At 47.2% G+C, this 17,102-nt stretch overlaps 1 protein-coding gene across 2 annotated transcripts in view; it reads left to right on the forward strand.

Annotated features, from left to right (window-relative positions):
* The window catches only part of ADAMTS17 (ADAM metallopeptidase with thrombospondin type 1 motif 17), a 157,258-nt gene that overhangs the window by 67,710 nt on the left and 72,446 nt on the right, over nucleotides 1-17,102 (forward strand). For both annotated transcript variants that reach the window (XM_077317337.1, XM_077317338.1), the window contains exons 9-10: nucleotides 11,771-11,911; nucleotides 13,800-13,950. In XM_077317337.1, coding sequence (XP_077173452.1) covers nucleotides 11,771-11,911; nucleotides 13,800-13,950 — 292 coding nt within the window. The remainder of the gene's footprint in view (nucleotides 1-11,770; nucleotides 11,912-13,799; nucleotides 13,951-17,102) is intronic.

Here is a 17,102-nt window from a genome sequence, read left to right on the forward strand (position 1 = left end):
TGGTTAGCATTTTCTATGCAATCCCAGCGCATCAAAGTAAAACTCAGCAAGATGCTTATAAACGAGGTCATTCTCCCGGCGCCGGATCAGTTTAGCATTTCACTGAGGACCTTGTAGGGATGTTTACGGACAGTGTTGGGGAGGGAATCAGTGCATCTCTTACCCTGTAGAATTTTAGGAAGGAAGATCTTTTCTTCTTGGACCTTGAAGATGTTCTGGGGGGACAGCAAATCTGAATCGCAGGATTACAGAAGGAAAGCAGATACTTAACTAATAACATAAGCTGTGGGTCCCCTGTTTGGCTCTGTTTTCTTTCAAATGCATTCTTTGGGTATTCTCCTTCTTACTTCCAGCTACGGAAAGTGGTTTCTAGTTTTGGGAAAGGTGTTGTGGCTCAGTGGCAGAGCAGTTAAGGAGATCAGGTGGTGGGTGATGTGGAAGGTCTCCTTCTGAGGTCTTGGAGAGCTGCTGCCAGTCAGAGCGGGCAAGTTTGACCTTGAGAGGCCGAGGGTCTGATTCAGCATAAGGTGGCTTCTTGTGTTCAGGCAGGCAATCCCAACACAGACGTTCTCAGGACTGTTGCCCCAGGGACACGTTTACAAGGTGACAGTGCATCGCTAAGTGTTCATGGGGAGGAAAGAGGAAATGCACCAAATGGCCAGGATCCAAAATGCTTTGCAACTCACCACAGCACTGATAGAGCTGTTCTGACCGAGCAGTAAGATCAGGGCTCTCTCAGCCTCACCCACCTCACAGGGTGTCTGTTGTGGGGAGAGGAAAGGGAAGGAGAATGTAAGCCACTTTGAGATTCCTTTGGGTAGAGACAAGCAGCATATAAGAACAAACTCTTCTTCTTGTTCTTCTTCTTGTAGCTTTTTTGTGTTTGTGAACCTTCCTTCCTTCCTTCCTTCCTTCCTTCCTTCCTTCCTTCCTTCCTTCCTTCCTTCCTTCCTTCCTTCCTTCCTTCCTTCCTTCCTTCCTTCCTTCCTTCCTTCCTTCCTTCACTCAATACCCACTGGAATGTATCTGAAGATAAGATTCTTCCCCCCCACTGTGTTCTTGTAAAAAGATCTTCAGCCAAACATTTTTGAAACAAAGATACCTCTTTTCTAACGGCTTATTTCATTTAAAAAATAGATAATAACTCAATACCTCGAATTCATTAGCTTTGGAGTGAGCAGAAATACAAGCACTCCCCCCCCCCCGGGCTGAAAATTCCATTTTCAAATTAGTTGGTCCCCATGATTTCTGGGTTGCTTTGATACCAAGCCCATCGCCTGCAAATTCTGTCTGTCATCTTCTCCTTGCGGAGAAAGCAGAGGAGACTAAGCACTGTCCCAAATAGTTTCTGGAGCAGCCAAGCCAAATGGCTCCAGGATTATGAAAGATCTTTCACAGCTGCTCCAATATGAGCCATAATGGGAAATCTGGGGAGTAAAAAGAGCTGTCAGCAGGAATTTGGTCTCTTTATTATTTATTTTGTCCCCTCCAGGTCAAAGTTGAAATAGCATCAATGGTTGGACAAAGTTTTTGGGCCACGAGGCCCACTGAAATGTCACACCTTGCAATTTAGACCACGTTTCTGATCTGCATGGCCCAAGCTAGCCTCCTTGGATCTCAGAAGATAAGCAGGGGGTGTCCTGGTTGATCCTTGGATGGGAGCCCACCAAGGAAGGTTAGGGTTGCTACACAGAAGCAGGCCATGGAGAGCCACCTCTGAACATCTCTTGCCTTGAAAACCCGATGGGACTCTCTACCACTTGAGGGCACGTTCTACCACTAACACCACCATTTTTAGGCTTCTGGAGGCAAAGGATTTGGCAGATGGCAAATGGGTTTGGGGTCCATTGGTTGGATCTCACCAGAGTAGGGATGACATTTGCTAGGGAAGCCCTTGGCCACCAAGTATATTATCTGTTCTGCACTGTACAATTTTGGGGTGAAATGACACCTCAGCCCATAGTTAGTAGTGTGAAAGTTACAACTTCTGGAAGTACAGACTTAATTTAAGCTTTGAGATTATGCTAAAATCGCATTCTGAGATAAGTCAAAGATGGATGGACGGGTTTTGCCCAGTAGCTCTCACTTAATCGCCGTGTTTTGGGTAGCATTTGTGTTTGTGGGTTAATGATGTGGACCTGTAGGGGTGCCAACTCTAGGTTGCGTGAAACCTGGAGACTTTAGGGGTGGAGCTTGCAGAGGGTGGGTTTTGGGGAGGGGAGTGACTTCAATGGGGCATGAAGCCATACAGTCCATCTGTATGGGGGGAGACAGCAGGTAGACCGGAGTTTGATCAGGGGTCTAACTTAGCATCCCTGGAATATAATAGCAACTAGTGCTGACTCTGCTTGGCTGGACCTCGTCAATTGTGTTGGGGTAGATTGTTTCCGCCATCTTGTGGGTTACTTATATGTATAGTTACTGTTTTAATGGGTTTTTTATGGAGTGATTGTTTATGGTTTTGTTAGCCACCTTAGGTGGCTAAATCCAAGCATAAATAAATAAACAGATAAGCAAACAAACCTGAGAAAATTTATATTACAAAGGCTGACATTGTGCACACGGATGCCAGTCCCCAATTAGGACATGGGGATCCCCCAGAATTAAAGGTCATCTCCAAACGAAAGTGATCCGTTCTCCTAGGGAAAATGGGTTCTTTGGAGGGGGGACTCCATCGCATCATGCAAGACTGAGGTCCCTTCCTGCCCCAGCTCCATTCTCAAAATCTCCCGGCATTTTCCAACCCAGAGCTGGGAACCCTAGTTGTGCCTTCCCCAATGCTGCGTCTTTTTTCTCCTGCCCGGAATGTGTACCGTCTTGGGGCTGGACTGGATCCCAGCCTGATACCACAAAGCTGTGACCTTGGGCTCAGGTTCCTTGAACCGGTTCTCGCCTCCCTCCCTTCTTCATTCTGACTTAGGTGCCTGAAGATCTGGCAGGAGTCGGTGCCTCAGAACCGGAATGCTTTAACATATTGAATCAGTTCAGGCCCTGGCCTTCCTCCAGTGATGCAGTTTTGAGTATGAAACACCAATAAAAATTCCTAACGTTCGTCTACACAAGAGACTGGAGGATGGGTTGTACGTGGGGGGAGTGCGATAAGGTTATGCTAGGCTTGGAAAGGTGGGCTGAGATTTGCATTGTACTTGGCTGCTGCTTAACCTCAAGCCATCTCCAAGGTGCAACTCGAAATACTTCCTCTCCATCTCTTTCTACAGGAAGCTGCTTTAAGGCAAAATCTTCAGTCTTGCTTGGCATGTGGGGCTGAGAAAGGGGATGTTTCAACACTGCTCGCCGTAAAAATTTTATTGGGGTGGGACAGTTGCCTCGTGGTATTGGACGGGAAACTGTGGTGCCCGTGTGTGTGTGTAGATGATTTTACTCTGACACAAGAAATGGGGGTCATGTTAAAGTTTCTGAATATTACCAGGAAGATTGTTCTTCTGTATTTACTAGACTAGATTTAAAGCCCGCTGTACTTGTAAATACAATGGGCGCTAGGTGTGCTTTTGGGGCTGGGGGGAAGGCTCCCCCCCTCTGGCAATGGCTTTTGGGCCTGTGGGAAGGCCTCCTTCCCCCCTCCCCCCCAGGGAGTGTGGGAGAGGACTGACCTTTGTGGCATAGTGGTTACAGATGAGCTTTCCAGAACCATGTCTTCAAATATGTGAAGGGAAAATCAGACTGGAGACTCTTTATAGTGGGAGATTATGTGGCAACCAATTCCTCACAGTTCTGTATCATTTCCCTTCATGTGTGAATTAGGCCACAGACACTGAAATGTCTCCCTGCCCTAATACACATGGGGTAGTCACAGTACACAGGTGTCCACCTTGCTCCTTCTGTCTCCATTTTTTCACTGTTGATAAAATGTTATGTGGCCACATGCTCCTTTCATGGTTGCTCCTTAGAAGAACGGGATTTTTGTACCCTGTTGTTTACTACCCAAAGGAGTCTCAAAGTGGTTTACAAACACCTTTTCCCTTCGTCTCCCCACAATAGACAACCTGTGAGGGATGTGAGGCTGTGAGAGGTCTGAGAGAACTGGGAATGGGCCGCAGTGACCCAGCAGGCCTAAAGGTGTCTGGAAGCATTTTCCAATCATCTTCCCTTCCTCTTCCCATAGCAGACTCCCCATGCGGGAGGTGGGGTAGAGAACCCCACGTAGAAGCTGGCAACCCTAAGAGGAAGCCTCTCTGTGCACAGCATTCTTGACCTTAGTAAGGTTTTTAATACTGTTTTTTTAATTTGCCAGGCCAAAGTTGAAAAATTACTTCAGTTCCCATGCCTCTCCAGCCATTTACTTGTTCACTATTTACAGTTTAAGGCTGTAAATATTTATTTAGATCGTCCTGCACATTCCAGACTCACAGTACTGATGCTGGTCTGTCTGTCTGCACCCCAGAATACAAACAGTTGCTGGTAAGGGCTGGCCATAGCCCATAGCCCACGAGGGACACACCTGCACAACTCCCTCCCAACTGCAGGCAAAAATGGTTCCCTTGAAGTCTGGACTCTGAAGCATTGTACGATTCTGAAGTCCCACCTCCAAAACTGCAGGAACATTTCCAACCCAGGGGTAGCCAACCTACAAGTGGGGCCTGGAGAGCTCCTGGAATTACATCTCATCTGCATAGTATAAAGATCAGCTCCCCAGGCAGAAAGGGCAACTTTAGACAGAGTTGGCTGAGCTCACTTCCTGACTCAGTGTTGATTGGCTAGGATTTGTGACCTCACTTCCTGTCTCGATGTTGATTAGCAGATCTCACTTCCTGACTCAGTGTTGATTGGCTGAGCTCATTTCCTGACTCAGTGTTCATTGGCTGATATCGCTTCCTGACTCAATGTTGATTGTTTGAGCTCATTTCCTGATTCAGTGTTGATTGGCTGAGCACACTTCCTGACTCAGTGTTGATTGGCTCTCACTTCCTGACTCAGTGTTGATTGGCTGAGCTCACTTCCTGACTCAGTGTTGATTGGCTGAGCTCACTTCCTGACTTAGTGTTGCTTGGGTGGGACTTGTGAGCTCACTTCCTGACTCAGTGTTCATTGGCTGAGCTCACTTCCTGACTCAGTGTTGATTGGCTGAGCTCACTTCCTGACTCAGTCAGCCATTTTGTACTTCATTCCTCCCCTTCCCAAGTCAGCCATTTTGTACTTTCCTCCTCCCCTTCCCATGTCAGCCATGTTGTACTTAGTTCCTCACTTTCATATGGCAGCCATTTTGCACGAGGCTCCACCCCTTCCCATGGCAGCCATTTTGGATTTAGTTCCTCACTTTCATATGACAGCCATTTTGTACTTGGCTCCTCCCCCTTTTCAAGCAGCTGTTTTGCACGTGGCTCCTCCCCTTCCCATTGCAGCCATTTTGTACTTAGATCCTCACTATCATATGTCAGCCATTTTGTACTTGGCTCCTCCCTTTCCCATGGCAGCCAATTTGTACTTGGTTCCTCGTTTTGCCTTGGCAGCCATTTTGTACTTGGATTCTCCCCTGGGTCTTGTGTCCTCACTTTATGCATCTGTGTTGATTGGCTGACCGTACTTCCTGACTCAGAGTTGATTGGCTAATCTCATTTCCTGTCTCAGTGTTGATTGGCTGGGGCTTGTGAGCTCACTTCCTGACTCAGTGTTGATTGATTGGGGCTTTTGATGACACTTCATCACTCAGGGTTGATTGGCTGAGCTCTCTTCCTGTCTCAGTGTTGATTGGCTGAGCGCACTCCCTGACTTAGTGTTGATTGATTGGGGCTTGTGAGCTCACTTCCTGACTCAGTGTTCATTGGCTGAGCACACTTCCTGACTCAGTGTTGATTGGTTGAGCTCACTTCCTGACTCTGTGTTGATTGGTTGAGCTCACTTCCTGACTCTGTGTTGATTGGATGAGCACACTTCCTGACTCAATCAGCCATTTTGTACTTTCCTCCTCCCCTTCCCATGTCAGCCATTTTGTACTTAGTTCCTCACTTTCATATGGCAGCCATTTTGTACTTGGCTCCTCCCCTTCCCATGAAGCCATCTTGTATGTGGCTCCTTCCCTTTCCAAGACAGCCATGTTGTACTTTGCTCCACCCTTTCCCATGGCAGCCATTTTGTACTTGGTTTCTCCTTTTCCCTTGGCAGCCATTTTGTACTTGGCTTCTCCCCTGGGGCTTGTGAATCTGTGTTGATTGGCTGAGCTTCCTTCCTCACTCAGAGTTGATTGGCTAATCTCACTTCCTGTCTCAGTGTTGATTGCCTGGGGCTTGTGAGCTGACTTCCTGATTCAGTGTTGATTGGCTGAGCTCACTCCCTGACTCAGTGAGCTCACTCCCTGGCTCAGTTTTGATTGGCTGAGCATACTTCGTGACACAGCGTTCATTGGCTGAGCTCAATTCCTGACTTAGTGTTGATTGCCTGAGCTCAGTTCCTGACAGTGTTGATTGGCTGAGCTCACTTCCTGACTCAGAATTGATTGGCTAATCTCACTTCCTGTCTCAGTGTTGATTGGCTGGTGCTTGTGAGCTGACTTCCTGATTCAGTGTTGATTGGCTGAGTTCACTTCCTGACTCAGTGTTGATTGGCTGAGCTCACTTCCTGACTCTGTGTTGATTGGCTGAGCACATTTCCTGACTCAGTGTTGATTGGCTGAGCTCACGTCCTGACTCAGTGAGCTCACTCCCTGACTCAGTGTAGATTGGCTGAGCACACTTCATGACACTGTGTTCATTGGCTGAGCTCACTTCCTGACTCAGTGTTGATTGCCTGAGCTCAGTTCCTGATTCAGAGTTGATTGGCTGAGCTCACTTCCTGACTCCTCCCCTTCCTATGTCGGTCCCATGGAGGTCATATTGTACTTATCTCCTCCCCTTCCCAAGGCAGCCATTTTGTACTTGGCTCCTCCCCTTCCCATGGCAGCCATTTTGCACTTTGCTCCTCCCCTTCCTAAGGGAGCCATTCTGTACTTTCCCCTTCCCATTTTGTACTTGGCCTCTCCCCTTGTCAAGGCAGTTATTTTTAACTTTGCTCCTCCCCTTTCCATGGCAGCCATTTTGTACTTGGCTTCTCCCCTGGGGCTTGTGTCCTCACTTTCTGAATCGGTGTTGATTGGCTGGGCTTACTTCCTCACTCAGAGTTGATTGGCTAATCTCACTTCCTTTCTCAGTGTTCATTGGCTGGAGGTTGTGAGCATGACTCAGTGTTGATTGGTTGATTTCACTTCCTGACTCATGGTTGATTAGCTGAGCTCACTTCCTGGCTCAGGGTTGATTGGCTGAGCTCTCTTCCGGACTAAGCGTTGATTGACTGAGCTCACTTCCTGACAGGGTTGATTGGCTGAGCTCTCTTCCTGATTAAGTGTTGATTGACTGAGCTCACTCCCTGACTCAGTGGTGATTGACTGGGGCTTCTGAGCTCACTTCCTGACTCAGTGTTGATTGGATGAGCTCACTTCCTGACTCTCTTCATTGGTTGATCTTGTTTCCTGTCTCAGTGTAGATTGGTTCACCTCACTTCCTGATTCAATGTTGATTGTCTGAGCTCACTTCCTGACTTAGTGTTGCTTGGGTGGGACTTGTGAGCTCACTTCCTGACTCAGTGTTGATTGTCTGAGCTCACTTCCTGACTCAGGGTTGATTGGCTGGGGCTTGTGAGCTCACTTCCTGAGCCAGCGTTGATTGTCTGAGCTCACTTCCTGACTCAGGTTTGATTGGCTGGACTTGTGAGCTCCCTGACTAAGTGTTAATTGTCCCTGACTCAGTGTTAATTGTTAATTGTTAATTGTCTGAGCTCACTTTTTGACTCAGTTTTGATAGGCTGGATCTTGTGATCTCACTTCCTGTATCAAAGTTGGTTAGCTTAGCTCACTTCCTGATTGATTGGCTGGGGCTTCAGACCTGTACAGAATCTCCTAACAGAATCTCTCTCTGTTTCCCTTGTGATAACAGCTTGTTCAGCATTTCAGTTACCAATACAGTCGCACACAGCAGGCTTGTGCCATAGTCATGTGAAGGGCTCATTCTTTGAACGTTACAGGGGTTTTCTTTGTTTTCCAGCATCTGCCCTTGGACTATCAAGGCTGTATTTGCTTGGACAAACATCTGTTTTTAAGGCATAACAGTGTTGGAGGCCAGGAGCACCTTTAAGACCAACAAAGTTTTATTCTGGGTATGAACGCGTGCAAGAGAGCACCTGAATGCTCAAGCCCAGATTTAGACTCATTTGGTCTTAATGGTTCCCCGGGCTCCAACTCCATCCTGCTGCTTCAGTCCAACATGGCGACCCACCTGAATCGGTCTGATTCTAAGGCTGTTTCTCAGCCGCTTTGACACCACCAACTGATGGCCAAGAAAAAGACGAGCTTTCACCATTGTGTGTGAATTCTGCACTGCGGAGCTCACCACTACCATGGGGCTAACATCCCAGCTCTTTGGCTCCCCTGGTGTCCTGAGACACCGAGGAACAGCCAGTGCAAAAAGATGAATGGACAACATCAGAAAGCAAGAATGCCATGAAGCCACCCTGAAGCCATCTGGTCTATTTTAGGCAATTCTCGTTGGGTCTATCAAAGACATAACTTTTAAACATGGCTTCTCCAAAAGAGGTGGGACGGGCAAGAAGAGATCAGAACTGTGGTCTCTGAAAAGGTATTTGGCCTGTGTGGGTTTTGGGAATGTTCTAAGAGAAGACGAGTGGGAAACTTTCTGTTGTTATGGTGACATCCTTGTATTTGTTTGTCTGGTCTAACTCAGCAAGTTCCAAATAATAAAATAAGAACTTCCTTTTTTGAGGAGGGTTTTAACTTTGGTTGCCAACCTCCAAGTGGTGCCTGGGGATCTCCTAATATTACAATTATTCTCCATCTGCATTGGAAGATAGCCTCTCGGGCAGGAGTAGTCAGATGTCCATGGACTACAATTCCCATGAGCCCCTGCCAGCCTTCGCTCTAGGGCATTGTATCTCACTGAGGTTCATCCCTGCTGCAAGCCCTCCCCACCCCAGGCTGTACACCAAAACCTCCAGATATTATCCACCCTGGATAAGGCAACCCTACATGTAACCATGTTTGCCTCTCCACCTAGATAAAATTAGCTGATGTGGATTCGGGATTGAGAGGCCGTTTTTAGACTGAATCATTGCATCGGAAACCTGTGCTCCCATGAGGAACAGAGCTTAACATTGTCTCCTGGTCTCTCTATAAAGGCACCGTTTGAGGCTGGGGGCTTCTGAGCCCCCTGTCCCTTGTGCAGTCTTGTGATTGCCGGCCATTAGCCACGTCCCTCCGGGTCGAGTTACTTACCTGGCCAAAGCTGAAAGGTCTCCTTTCTTATTAAGCCAGCAATGACAGACAGCAACCCATGGTTCATCAGCTTGGGTGACGTTACCGGGCGCATGGAGTGCGGGGAAAACTAGATCCGCGTTTTTGATAAAGCAAAACGCAGGCCGCATCGCCTTTGATCACTTATGGCTGCCGTATGGAGCAGAAATGAAACAAAGGAATATATTGTGTGGCAGAATTTGCTAACTGCAAGAAACCACAGATAACAAACTTCTCCAGTTTCTTCCTTTGGCGACAATATTTATTCGCAGAATTTTCTTGAAGAGAAAAGGAATAAATAGGTTTCGGTCAGTGCCTTCCTCAGTTCAGTCCCCCAAATTAGCAACTTATGCAAAGGGGAGATTTTACATGAGTAGATATAACAAGCAAACAAGTCTCTGTTTAAATATACAGCGATATATGACATCTACCAAATTATACAATAGAGAGACGAAAACATCCACTAGGTTATTATGGTATTACGGTAATATAGTTGCACAGTGATAAAAATGCAAAGAGGAATTGTCAATAGAGGAAAAACTCTTCAAAATCAATATGAACTCTCCAAAAGGGGGTTCGGAGACCAAGACGTATGAAGAAAGGTTGGGGGAGCTTGGTCTGTTTAGCCTAGAGAGGAGACGACTGAGAGGGGATCTGAGAACAATCTTCAAGTATTTAAAAGGGTGCCATGTAGAGGATGCAGAAGAGTTGTCCTCTCTTACCCCAGAGGGACAGACCAGAATGAATGGGATGAAATTAATGCAAAAGAAATTCCATTTAAACATCCAGAAGAAGTTCCTGACAGTCAGAGTGGTTTCTCAGTGGAACAGGCTTCCTCGGGAGGTGGTGAGTTCTCCATCTTTGGAAATTTTTAAACAGAGGCTGGATAGCCATCTGACAGAGAGGCTGATTCTGTGAAGGTACAAGGGGGTGGCAGGTGACAGTGGATGAGCGAGAGGGTTGTGAGTGTCCTGCATAGTGCAGGGGGTTGGACTAGATGACCCAGGAGGTCCCTTCCAACTCTATGATTCTATGATTCTAAAAACACATTCAAAACATTCAAATGGTGGTTGACAAAGAACCTTCCATTGTTTCTAAGGAATAATGTAAAAAAAAAACCCACTAAGGTCTATCAAGGACACATAAGGTGTTCACCATTAATAACATTCGGGTGAAAAAACCAAATTGCTTATCTCTGTTTCGATTCATAAACTTACAGTCAGGCCCAGAAGGAACCAAGGGGGTGCTTGGAAGGCAGAGCCTTGCCTATGCCCTGGAGAGCCATGTTTCTCCTTTCTTCCTACCTCCTGCAGCCTTGGCCCTCCTGAGAGGACCCTGCCACCCAAACTTTTCCTGGACTCCCCGATGTTTCTTCAACTTGGTCTGCCCAACTTGGGAATTCCTCAGACTCAGTCCTGCTGAGCCTGACCAGAGGTCCACCTAGTCCACCATCCTGTGTCTCATAGCAGCTGTCCAGATGTCTTCTGGAGGAACCATGGGGCACACTGTAGGCAACAGGCTCCCCTGCTGCTTCCCTCTTCCTCAGGCAGGTATAATGCCCCTGAACATGGAGGCCCTCTTTAGCCATCGTGGTTAATAGCCGCTGATAGACTTGAGGACGGTGGTGACTGTGAAGTTGCAGCTGACGTCTGGGTGGGAACCCCTTGTGGAGTTGGAAGGGGCCATGCAGGCCATCTAGTCCAAACCCCTGCTCAATGCAGGATCAACCTAAAGCATCTCTGTTTTCAGGGGGTTTGCCATTGCCTGTCTCTTTATAACCATCCTGGATTTCCTGGACGGTCTCCCATTCAAGTACTAAGCAAGGCTGATCTCGCTTACCTTCTGAGATCTGATGAGAAGGTTTATTCAGTTATTCTGAGTTATTCAGAATAGGATACTGGCACAACTATCCTTTACGGGCCAGGTTAGTGGCTAAGAGCAGCAGCTTTTATAGAGATGCCAACCGCCAGATGAGACCTGGGGATCCCCCAGAGTTACAACATATCTCCAGGCAACAGAGATCAGTTCCCCTGGAGCAAATAGCCTCTTTGGAATGTGGACTGTATGGCGTTATTCCCACTGAAGTATGGCATTATTCCCCCTCCCTCAAGCCCTGCCCTCTGCAGGCTCCACCCCCAAACTCTCCAGGTTTTTCCCAACCCAGAGCTGGCAACCATGATCTGGAGAACAGGCATTGATTCCCTACTCTTTCTCTACTTGCAGTCAACTGGGTGACCTTGGGCCAGTCTCAGAGCTCTCTCAACCCCACCTACCTCACAAGGTGTCTGTTGTGGGGAGAGGAAGGGTGGGTGATTGTAAGCCGCTTTGTGACTCCTTTGGGTAATAAAAACCAGGGGACAAAAAAACAGCTCTTCTTATTTAATCCCATCATCTAAATAGCCTTCAATGGCTGAATAAATTATGAAAAGTATGGGAAAGCTCTGAATTTTTCGTGTGTGTGTTTCTCACCTCTGACAGCATGGGGATGAGCCATGACGATGATCACGCATCCTGCACCGGCAGATCCCACATCATGTCTGGAGAATGGGTGAAGGGCCGGAATCCCAGCGACCTCTCTTGGTCTTCCTGCAGCCGTGATGACCTTGAGAAATTCTTCAAGTAAGGACTTGGAGGGTTGTGGGGCCTTTGACTTGGGAGACAACAGCCTCTTGTGTTCTAGGAAAGATGGTGAGAGGTTTGGAAAGGCCCCAGTCTCCTTTGACATCTGGGGACTTGCAGGGAGGGGGGAAATCCACTGGCAAGAGAACAGAAGCTCCAGGATACCCAAATTTCAGCACCTTGATAGCTTCTTGAAAAGGATCCCAGTTTGCCTGTTTCTCAAATCAAACCCTGTCAGCGGTTTGTGACAATAGAAGATGTGTCCGGATGCTTTTCAATAGCTCTTTCTGTCTGAATGAAATGTTTCATACTCGGCCGTTGGGATGTCTGATTGCCACAGAGAAACTTGCCCTTCCCAGGAGATATCTCTTCTTCTACTGGCCAGCACCGACAGAAGAGAAGTTGTGTTGAGCTTTCTGCCTTCTTTACCATAAAGTCTAGTAGATCTACCCTACCCTTATCATGAAGGGTCTCTTGGTAACCCCAACCAGAACCCAGTTGATCTAGCTTCTGCTGTAAGACTAACTGAAAAAAATACATGCAGAAATATTAACTACCACCTTCAGTGGTTGAAAGAGCAGTAGGAAAGATTAAGTGGGAGAGATTTATCTGGGGAACCAACAAACGTCTCCTCCAAATTCTAGCTTGTAGCCATCCACTTAAGCGTTCACTCACAACTCCTTTTAGCTGAAAGGACAGGATGAAGCTCAGAATGTCTCCAGTTCAGCACATAGCAACACAATTTTATTAATAAAGTGCCACAGAATTGCATCACAGAAATGAAAGATTTGATTGTGGGTTTGTCCGCCATTTCGGTGATGGAATCGGCCCAAACGCCCTCAGGCCTGATTCTGTGGTTATACTAGGGGAAGTTAAAAGCAGTGGGGGAAAAGGGGACCCCAACATGGTTAAATTTAAAGGAAGTCACAGACTTTTGCAAGACTGTTAATGTTGGGACATTTTGGAGGTCATTCATTCATAAGGTCATCGTATGTTGGGAGTGACTTGACTGCACGTAACATACATGCACACCCATGGTAGAGGGAAGGTCAAGGCACACACCATTTCCCAACTTCCAGCCTCGGAGAGACACAGTTTGCCCTGATGGGGGAACAGGTATAGACATGTAAGTTTCCCAAACAGAAATGGCAGCCATCTCCGGTTGGGTAAACTGCTTAGGAAAAGGCTTAAACTGATGGTGTTAGGGGAAGGGGAATGTCTTTTTCCAAAGTCCAGTTTTTGGACAAACCTTTTTTCCTCTTATTCTCTTTTGATCTTTCAAAAAGAGGTTACAAGTATTTCTATTTATTTACATTTCTGGAACACCCCTTCCCAGAAGCGGGCTCTCCGTTTCTCTTAAAGATGCCAGCTCAGCTCCCTTGTACTGCAGCCCGGGTCTGAATTGGACCTTATTTATTTATTAAATTTATATACCGCCCTCCCTGAAAGCTCAGAGGCTTACCTAAGAAGTTTCAGCAGGGAACATTCAGAGCATGTCTCCTCATTGCAGGGTTTCTCAGCCAGGGTTTCATGAAGACCCTGGAAGGGTTTCCTGAATCAGTGGGAAACATATATTTTTTAAATTTGTTAAACATTTATCAGGGGATATGACCATATAGGGTCACGTTGACCCACCCACCCACCCCTCCCCAAATGGCCAAAGATGGGCCTGGAGGGGGTGGGAAGGGGTGAGGCTTGGGTGGACATGTACACACCTCTGCTTCCTAATCATATTCTGCATGATTGCTCTTCTTCTGGGGTTTCTTGAAGCCTGCATGTTTCTCAAGGGTAAAAAGATTGAGAAAGGCTGCCTTAATGACATGTACAGAGAACGGCTGATTCAGAGATTTAGCATTTCCCTCTCTTAAAGATGTGCTTAACTCGGCAGGTCCAAGATCAGTAGCTGCTTGCTGGTAACAGACCCGCGTAGCCGATACGCCGTGCGGCTTCCCTACAAGCTTCCCGGGATGCATTACAGTGCGGATGAGCAATGCCAGATCCTCTTTGGAACCAACGCGACCTTCTGCAAGAATATGGAGGTAAGCGAAACCCCAGGAACAAAAGAGCAAGGACAGGGGGCAGGCACTTTGGTAGTATTGTCACCTCTTCCAGAATGTGGACAGCAGAAGCAGAAGAAGAAGAAGAGTTGGTTCTTAGATGCCGCTTTTCTCTATCCGAAGTAGCCTCAAAGCAGCTTACATTCGCCTTCCCTTTCCTCTCCCCAAAACAAACACCCTGTGAGGGAGGTGAGGCTGAGAGACCCCTGATATTACTGATATTACTAAAGAAGAAGAAGAGTTGGTTCTTAGATGCCGCTTTTCTCTATCCGAAGTAGCCTCAAAGCAGCTTACATTCGCCTTCCCTTTCCTCTCCCCAAAACAAACACCCTGTGAGGGAGGTGAGGCTGAGAGACCCCTGATATTACTGATATTACTAAAGAAGAAGAAGAGTTGGTTCTTAGATGCTGCTTTTCTCTACCCGAGTTTCAGTGGCTTCCAATCGCCTTCCCTTTCCTCTCCCCACAACAGACACCCTGTTGTGAGGTGGGTAAGGCTGAGAGAGCCCTGATATCACTGTACGGTCAGAACAGTTTTGCATCAAATGTTTTGCCGAGCTTCATCAGATTATTTATTTTCTTGATTCATACCCTTTCTTTCCCCCCAGCGGGGACTTAGAGTTGCTTACCTCCCTCTCCATGCCTCCATTTTATCCTCACAACAACCCTTTAAGGTTGGGTATGCAGAGGATATGTAACTTTCCCAGCGAACTTCCATGATAGAATGGCGATTCGAAGCTGGGTCTCTCAGATCCTGGTCTGACACTCTAATCCTGCCTGCGTTCATGTAGAATCCTGCCTGCGTTCATGTAGAACAGGGGTAGTCAAACTGCGGCCCTCCAGATGTCCATGGACTACAATTCCCAGGAGCCCCCTGCCAGCGAATGCTGGCAGGGGGCTCCTGGGAATTGTAGTCCATGGACATCTGGAGGGCCGCAGTTTGACTACCCCTGATGTAGAATATGGCTGGGAAGCAGAGCTGTGGACACGCCCACTCAAGGCCCCTCCCCTTCCCGCCCCCTCCAGGCCCATCATTGGCCAGTTTGGGGAGGGGGCTGGTTGATATGGCCCTTTGTGGTCCTATCACCTGATAAATGTTTAACAAATTAAAAAATATATATATCAAATTAATGAACTTTCACCCATTCAGGAAACCCTTCCAGGGCCATCAAGAAACCCCAGGGTTTCACAAAACCCTGGTTGAGAAAACCTGCTCTACCCGCTAGATCCCCCTGTCCCTCAGCAAGTGTGGAGCTTTTTCTCTTGTGACGTTTTGTGCAGCCCCAGAGAGTTCTGGCCTCCAAACTGTCCAGTGAAATGGGCCCTGAATATGCAGAAGGTGCTTTGCGGATGTGGGTTGTACTTAAAAGAAGGGAAACAATCCACTTTACTTTTTTTTATTATTATTTCCTACGTTTTTCGTTAATCTCCCCAACCGCCATCCCCGCTCCCTTTTCCCTTAATAAAAATTTCAGGAACTCCAAAATCCGTTATAAAACACAAAATAAGTCCCATTTTCATTTTTCACTGCTGCATAAACGAGATGTGCCAAATTAATAAAACTTTTGACTGGGGATCACGTCGCTTTGAGTCTCAGCCGTTCCTGAGGATATTTGAAGCTGGAAGGGCAACGGAAAAACAATGAGCAATCTATTTTTTTCAAATCTCTTAACAACTTCTAGTTAATATGTGCTGTCAGGGAATGTGGACCACCAGGCTGGCTATTATGGAACTAAGCTCTCCCTGTGTACATCTTTAAAGACTAGTGGAGGAAGAGCTGTTAAAATCAAGGACATTCTCAGTTGCTTTGCTTGTTAGAAACTGGCTGGCTTTCTTCGACTTTGGGCCTTCATAATTTTTTACTACTTGGCTGGGCTTGTCAAACTTTCGGGAAACTCCACTGAGGAGAAGCCACAAGACCCCGGAGTCTATAAGAGGATTAGGGGGAGGGGGCTGGGATCCACAGGGTTGCCAACCTCCACTTGAGGCCTGGAGATCTTCTGGAATGATAGCTCACCTCCAGACAACAGGCATCAGCTCCTCGGGGGGGGGGGGGGGCGCTGCTTTGGAGGGTAGACTCTGTTCTCTTGCCCCGGAGGGACAGACCAGAAGCAACAGGATTAAATTAATGCAAAAGAAATTCCATCTAAACATCCGGAAGAAGTTCCTGACAGTCAGAGTGGTTCCTCAGTGGAACAGGCTTCCTCGGGAGGTGGTGGGTTCTCCATCTTTGGAGATTTTTAGACAGAGGCTGGAGAGCCATCTGACAGGCTGATTCTGTGAAGGCTCAAGGGGGTGACAGGTGACAGTGGGTGAGCGAGAGGGTTGTCAGTGTCCTGCATAGTGCAGGGGGTTGGACTAGATGACCCAGGAGGTCCCTTCCAACTCTATGATTCTATCTCTAAGCCTGCTGTCTCCTTAGCTGAACTCCAGGATTTCCATGCCTAGTAATAATTTCTCGCAGCAATTTATGCCAAGTGTCTTTGAAAACAGCAATAATACTTAGCTTGTTTTTTCTGTAGTGCTTGCTAAACATTCCAAGAACTTTTAGTTTATTTCCATCCTTTATGCCCCCTTTTCTTCCCTAATGAGACCCAAAGTCACAGGCATGGAATTGGGGCCACTGTGGTGGGCAGGTAGTTGTGAATTTCCTGCATTCTGCAGGTGGTTGGACTAGATGACCCTGGAGGTCCCTTCCAACTCTATGATTCTGTGATTCTAAAGTGACTTACAGCATTCTCTGTTCTATTTTCACAACAACCCTGTGAGTTAAGTTGTGAGTGTGCGTCTCGTTCGAGGTCTCTTGGCAGGCTTCCATGGCAGAGGAGGGATTCGAACCTGGATCCCTCCAGGACCTAGTCTGGCAGTCTAAGCTTACCACAAGATAGGTCCGTATAAGAAATAAAAAAATAAGAAATAAAAAAGAGAGGGAAAATAAAAAATAAGCAGGGTGGCAACCGAGAACTGGAACCAGGTATGGAGTGTCTTGTATGGAGTGTCTAATACAGAGGTAGTCAAACTGCGGCCCTCCAGATGTCCATGGACTACAATTCCCATGAGCCCCTGACAGCATTCGCTGGCAGGGGCTCATGGGAATTGTAGTCCATGGACATCTGGAGGGCCGCAGTTTGACTA

This window comes from Paroedura picta, chromosome 18 (genome assembly GCF_049243985.1).
Source record: "Paroedura picta isolate Pp20150507F chromosome 18, Ppicta_v3.0, whole genome shotgun sequence".
Taxonomy (NCBI): domain Eukaryota; kingdom Metazoa; phylum Chordata; class Lepidosauria; order Squamata; family Gekkonidae; genus Paroedura; species Paroedura picta.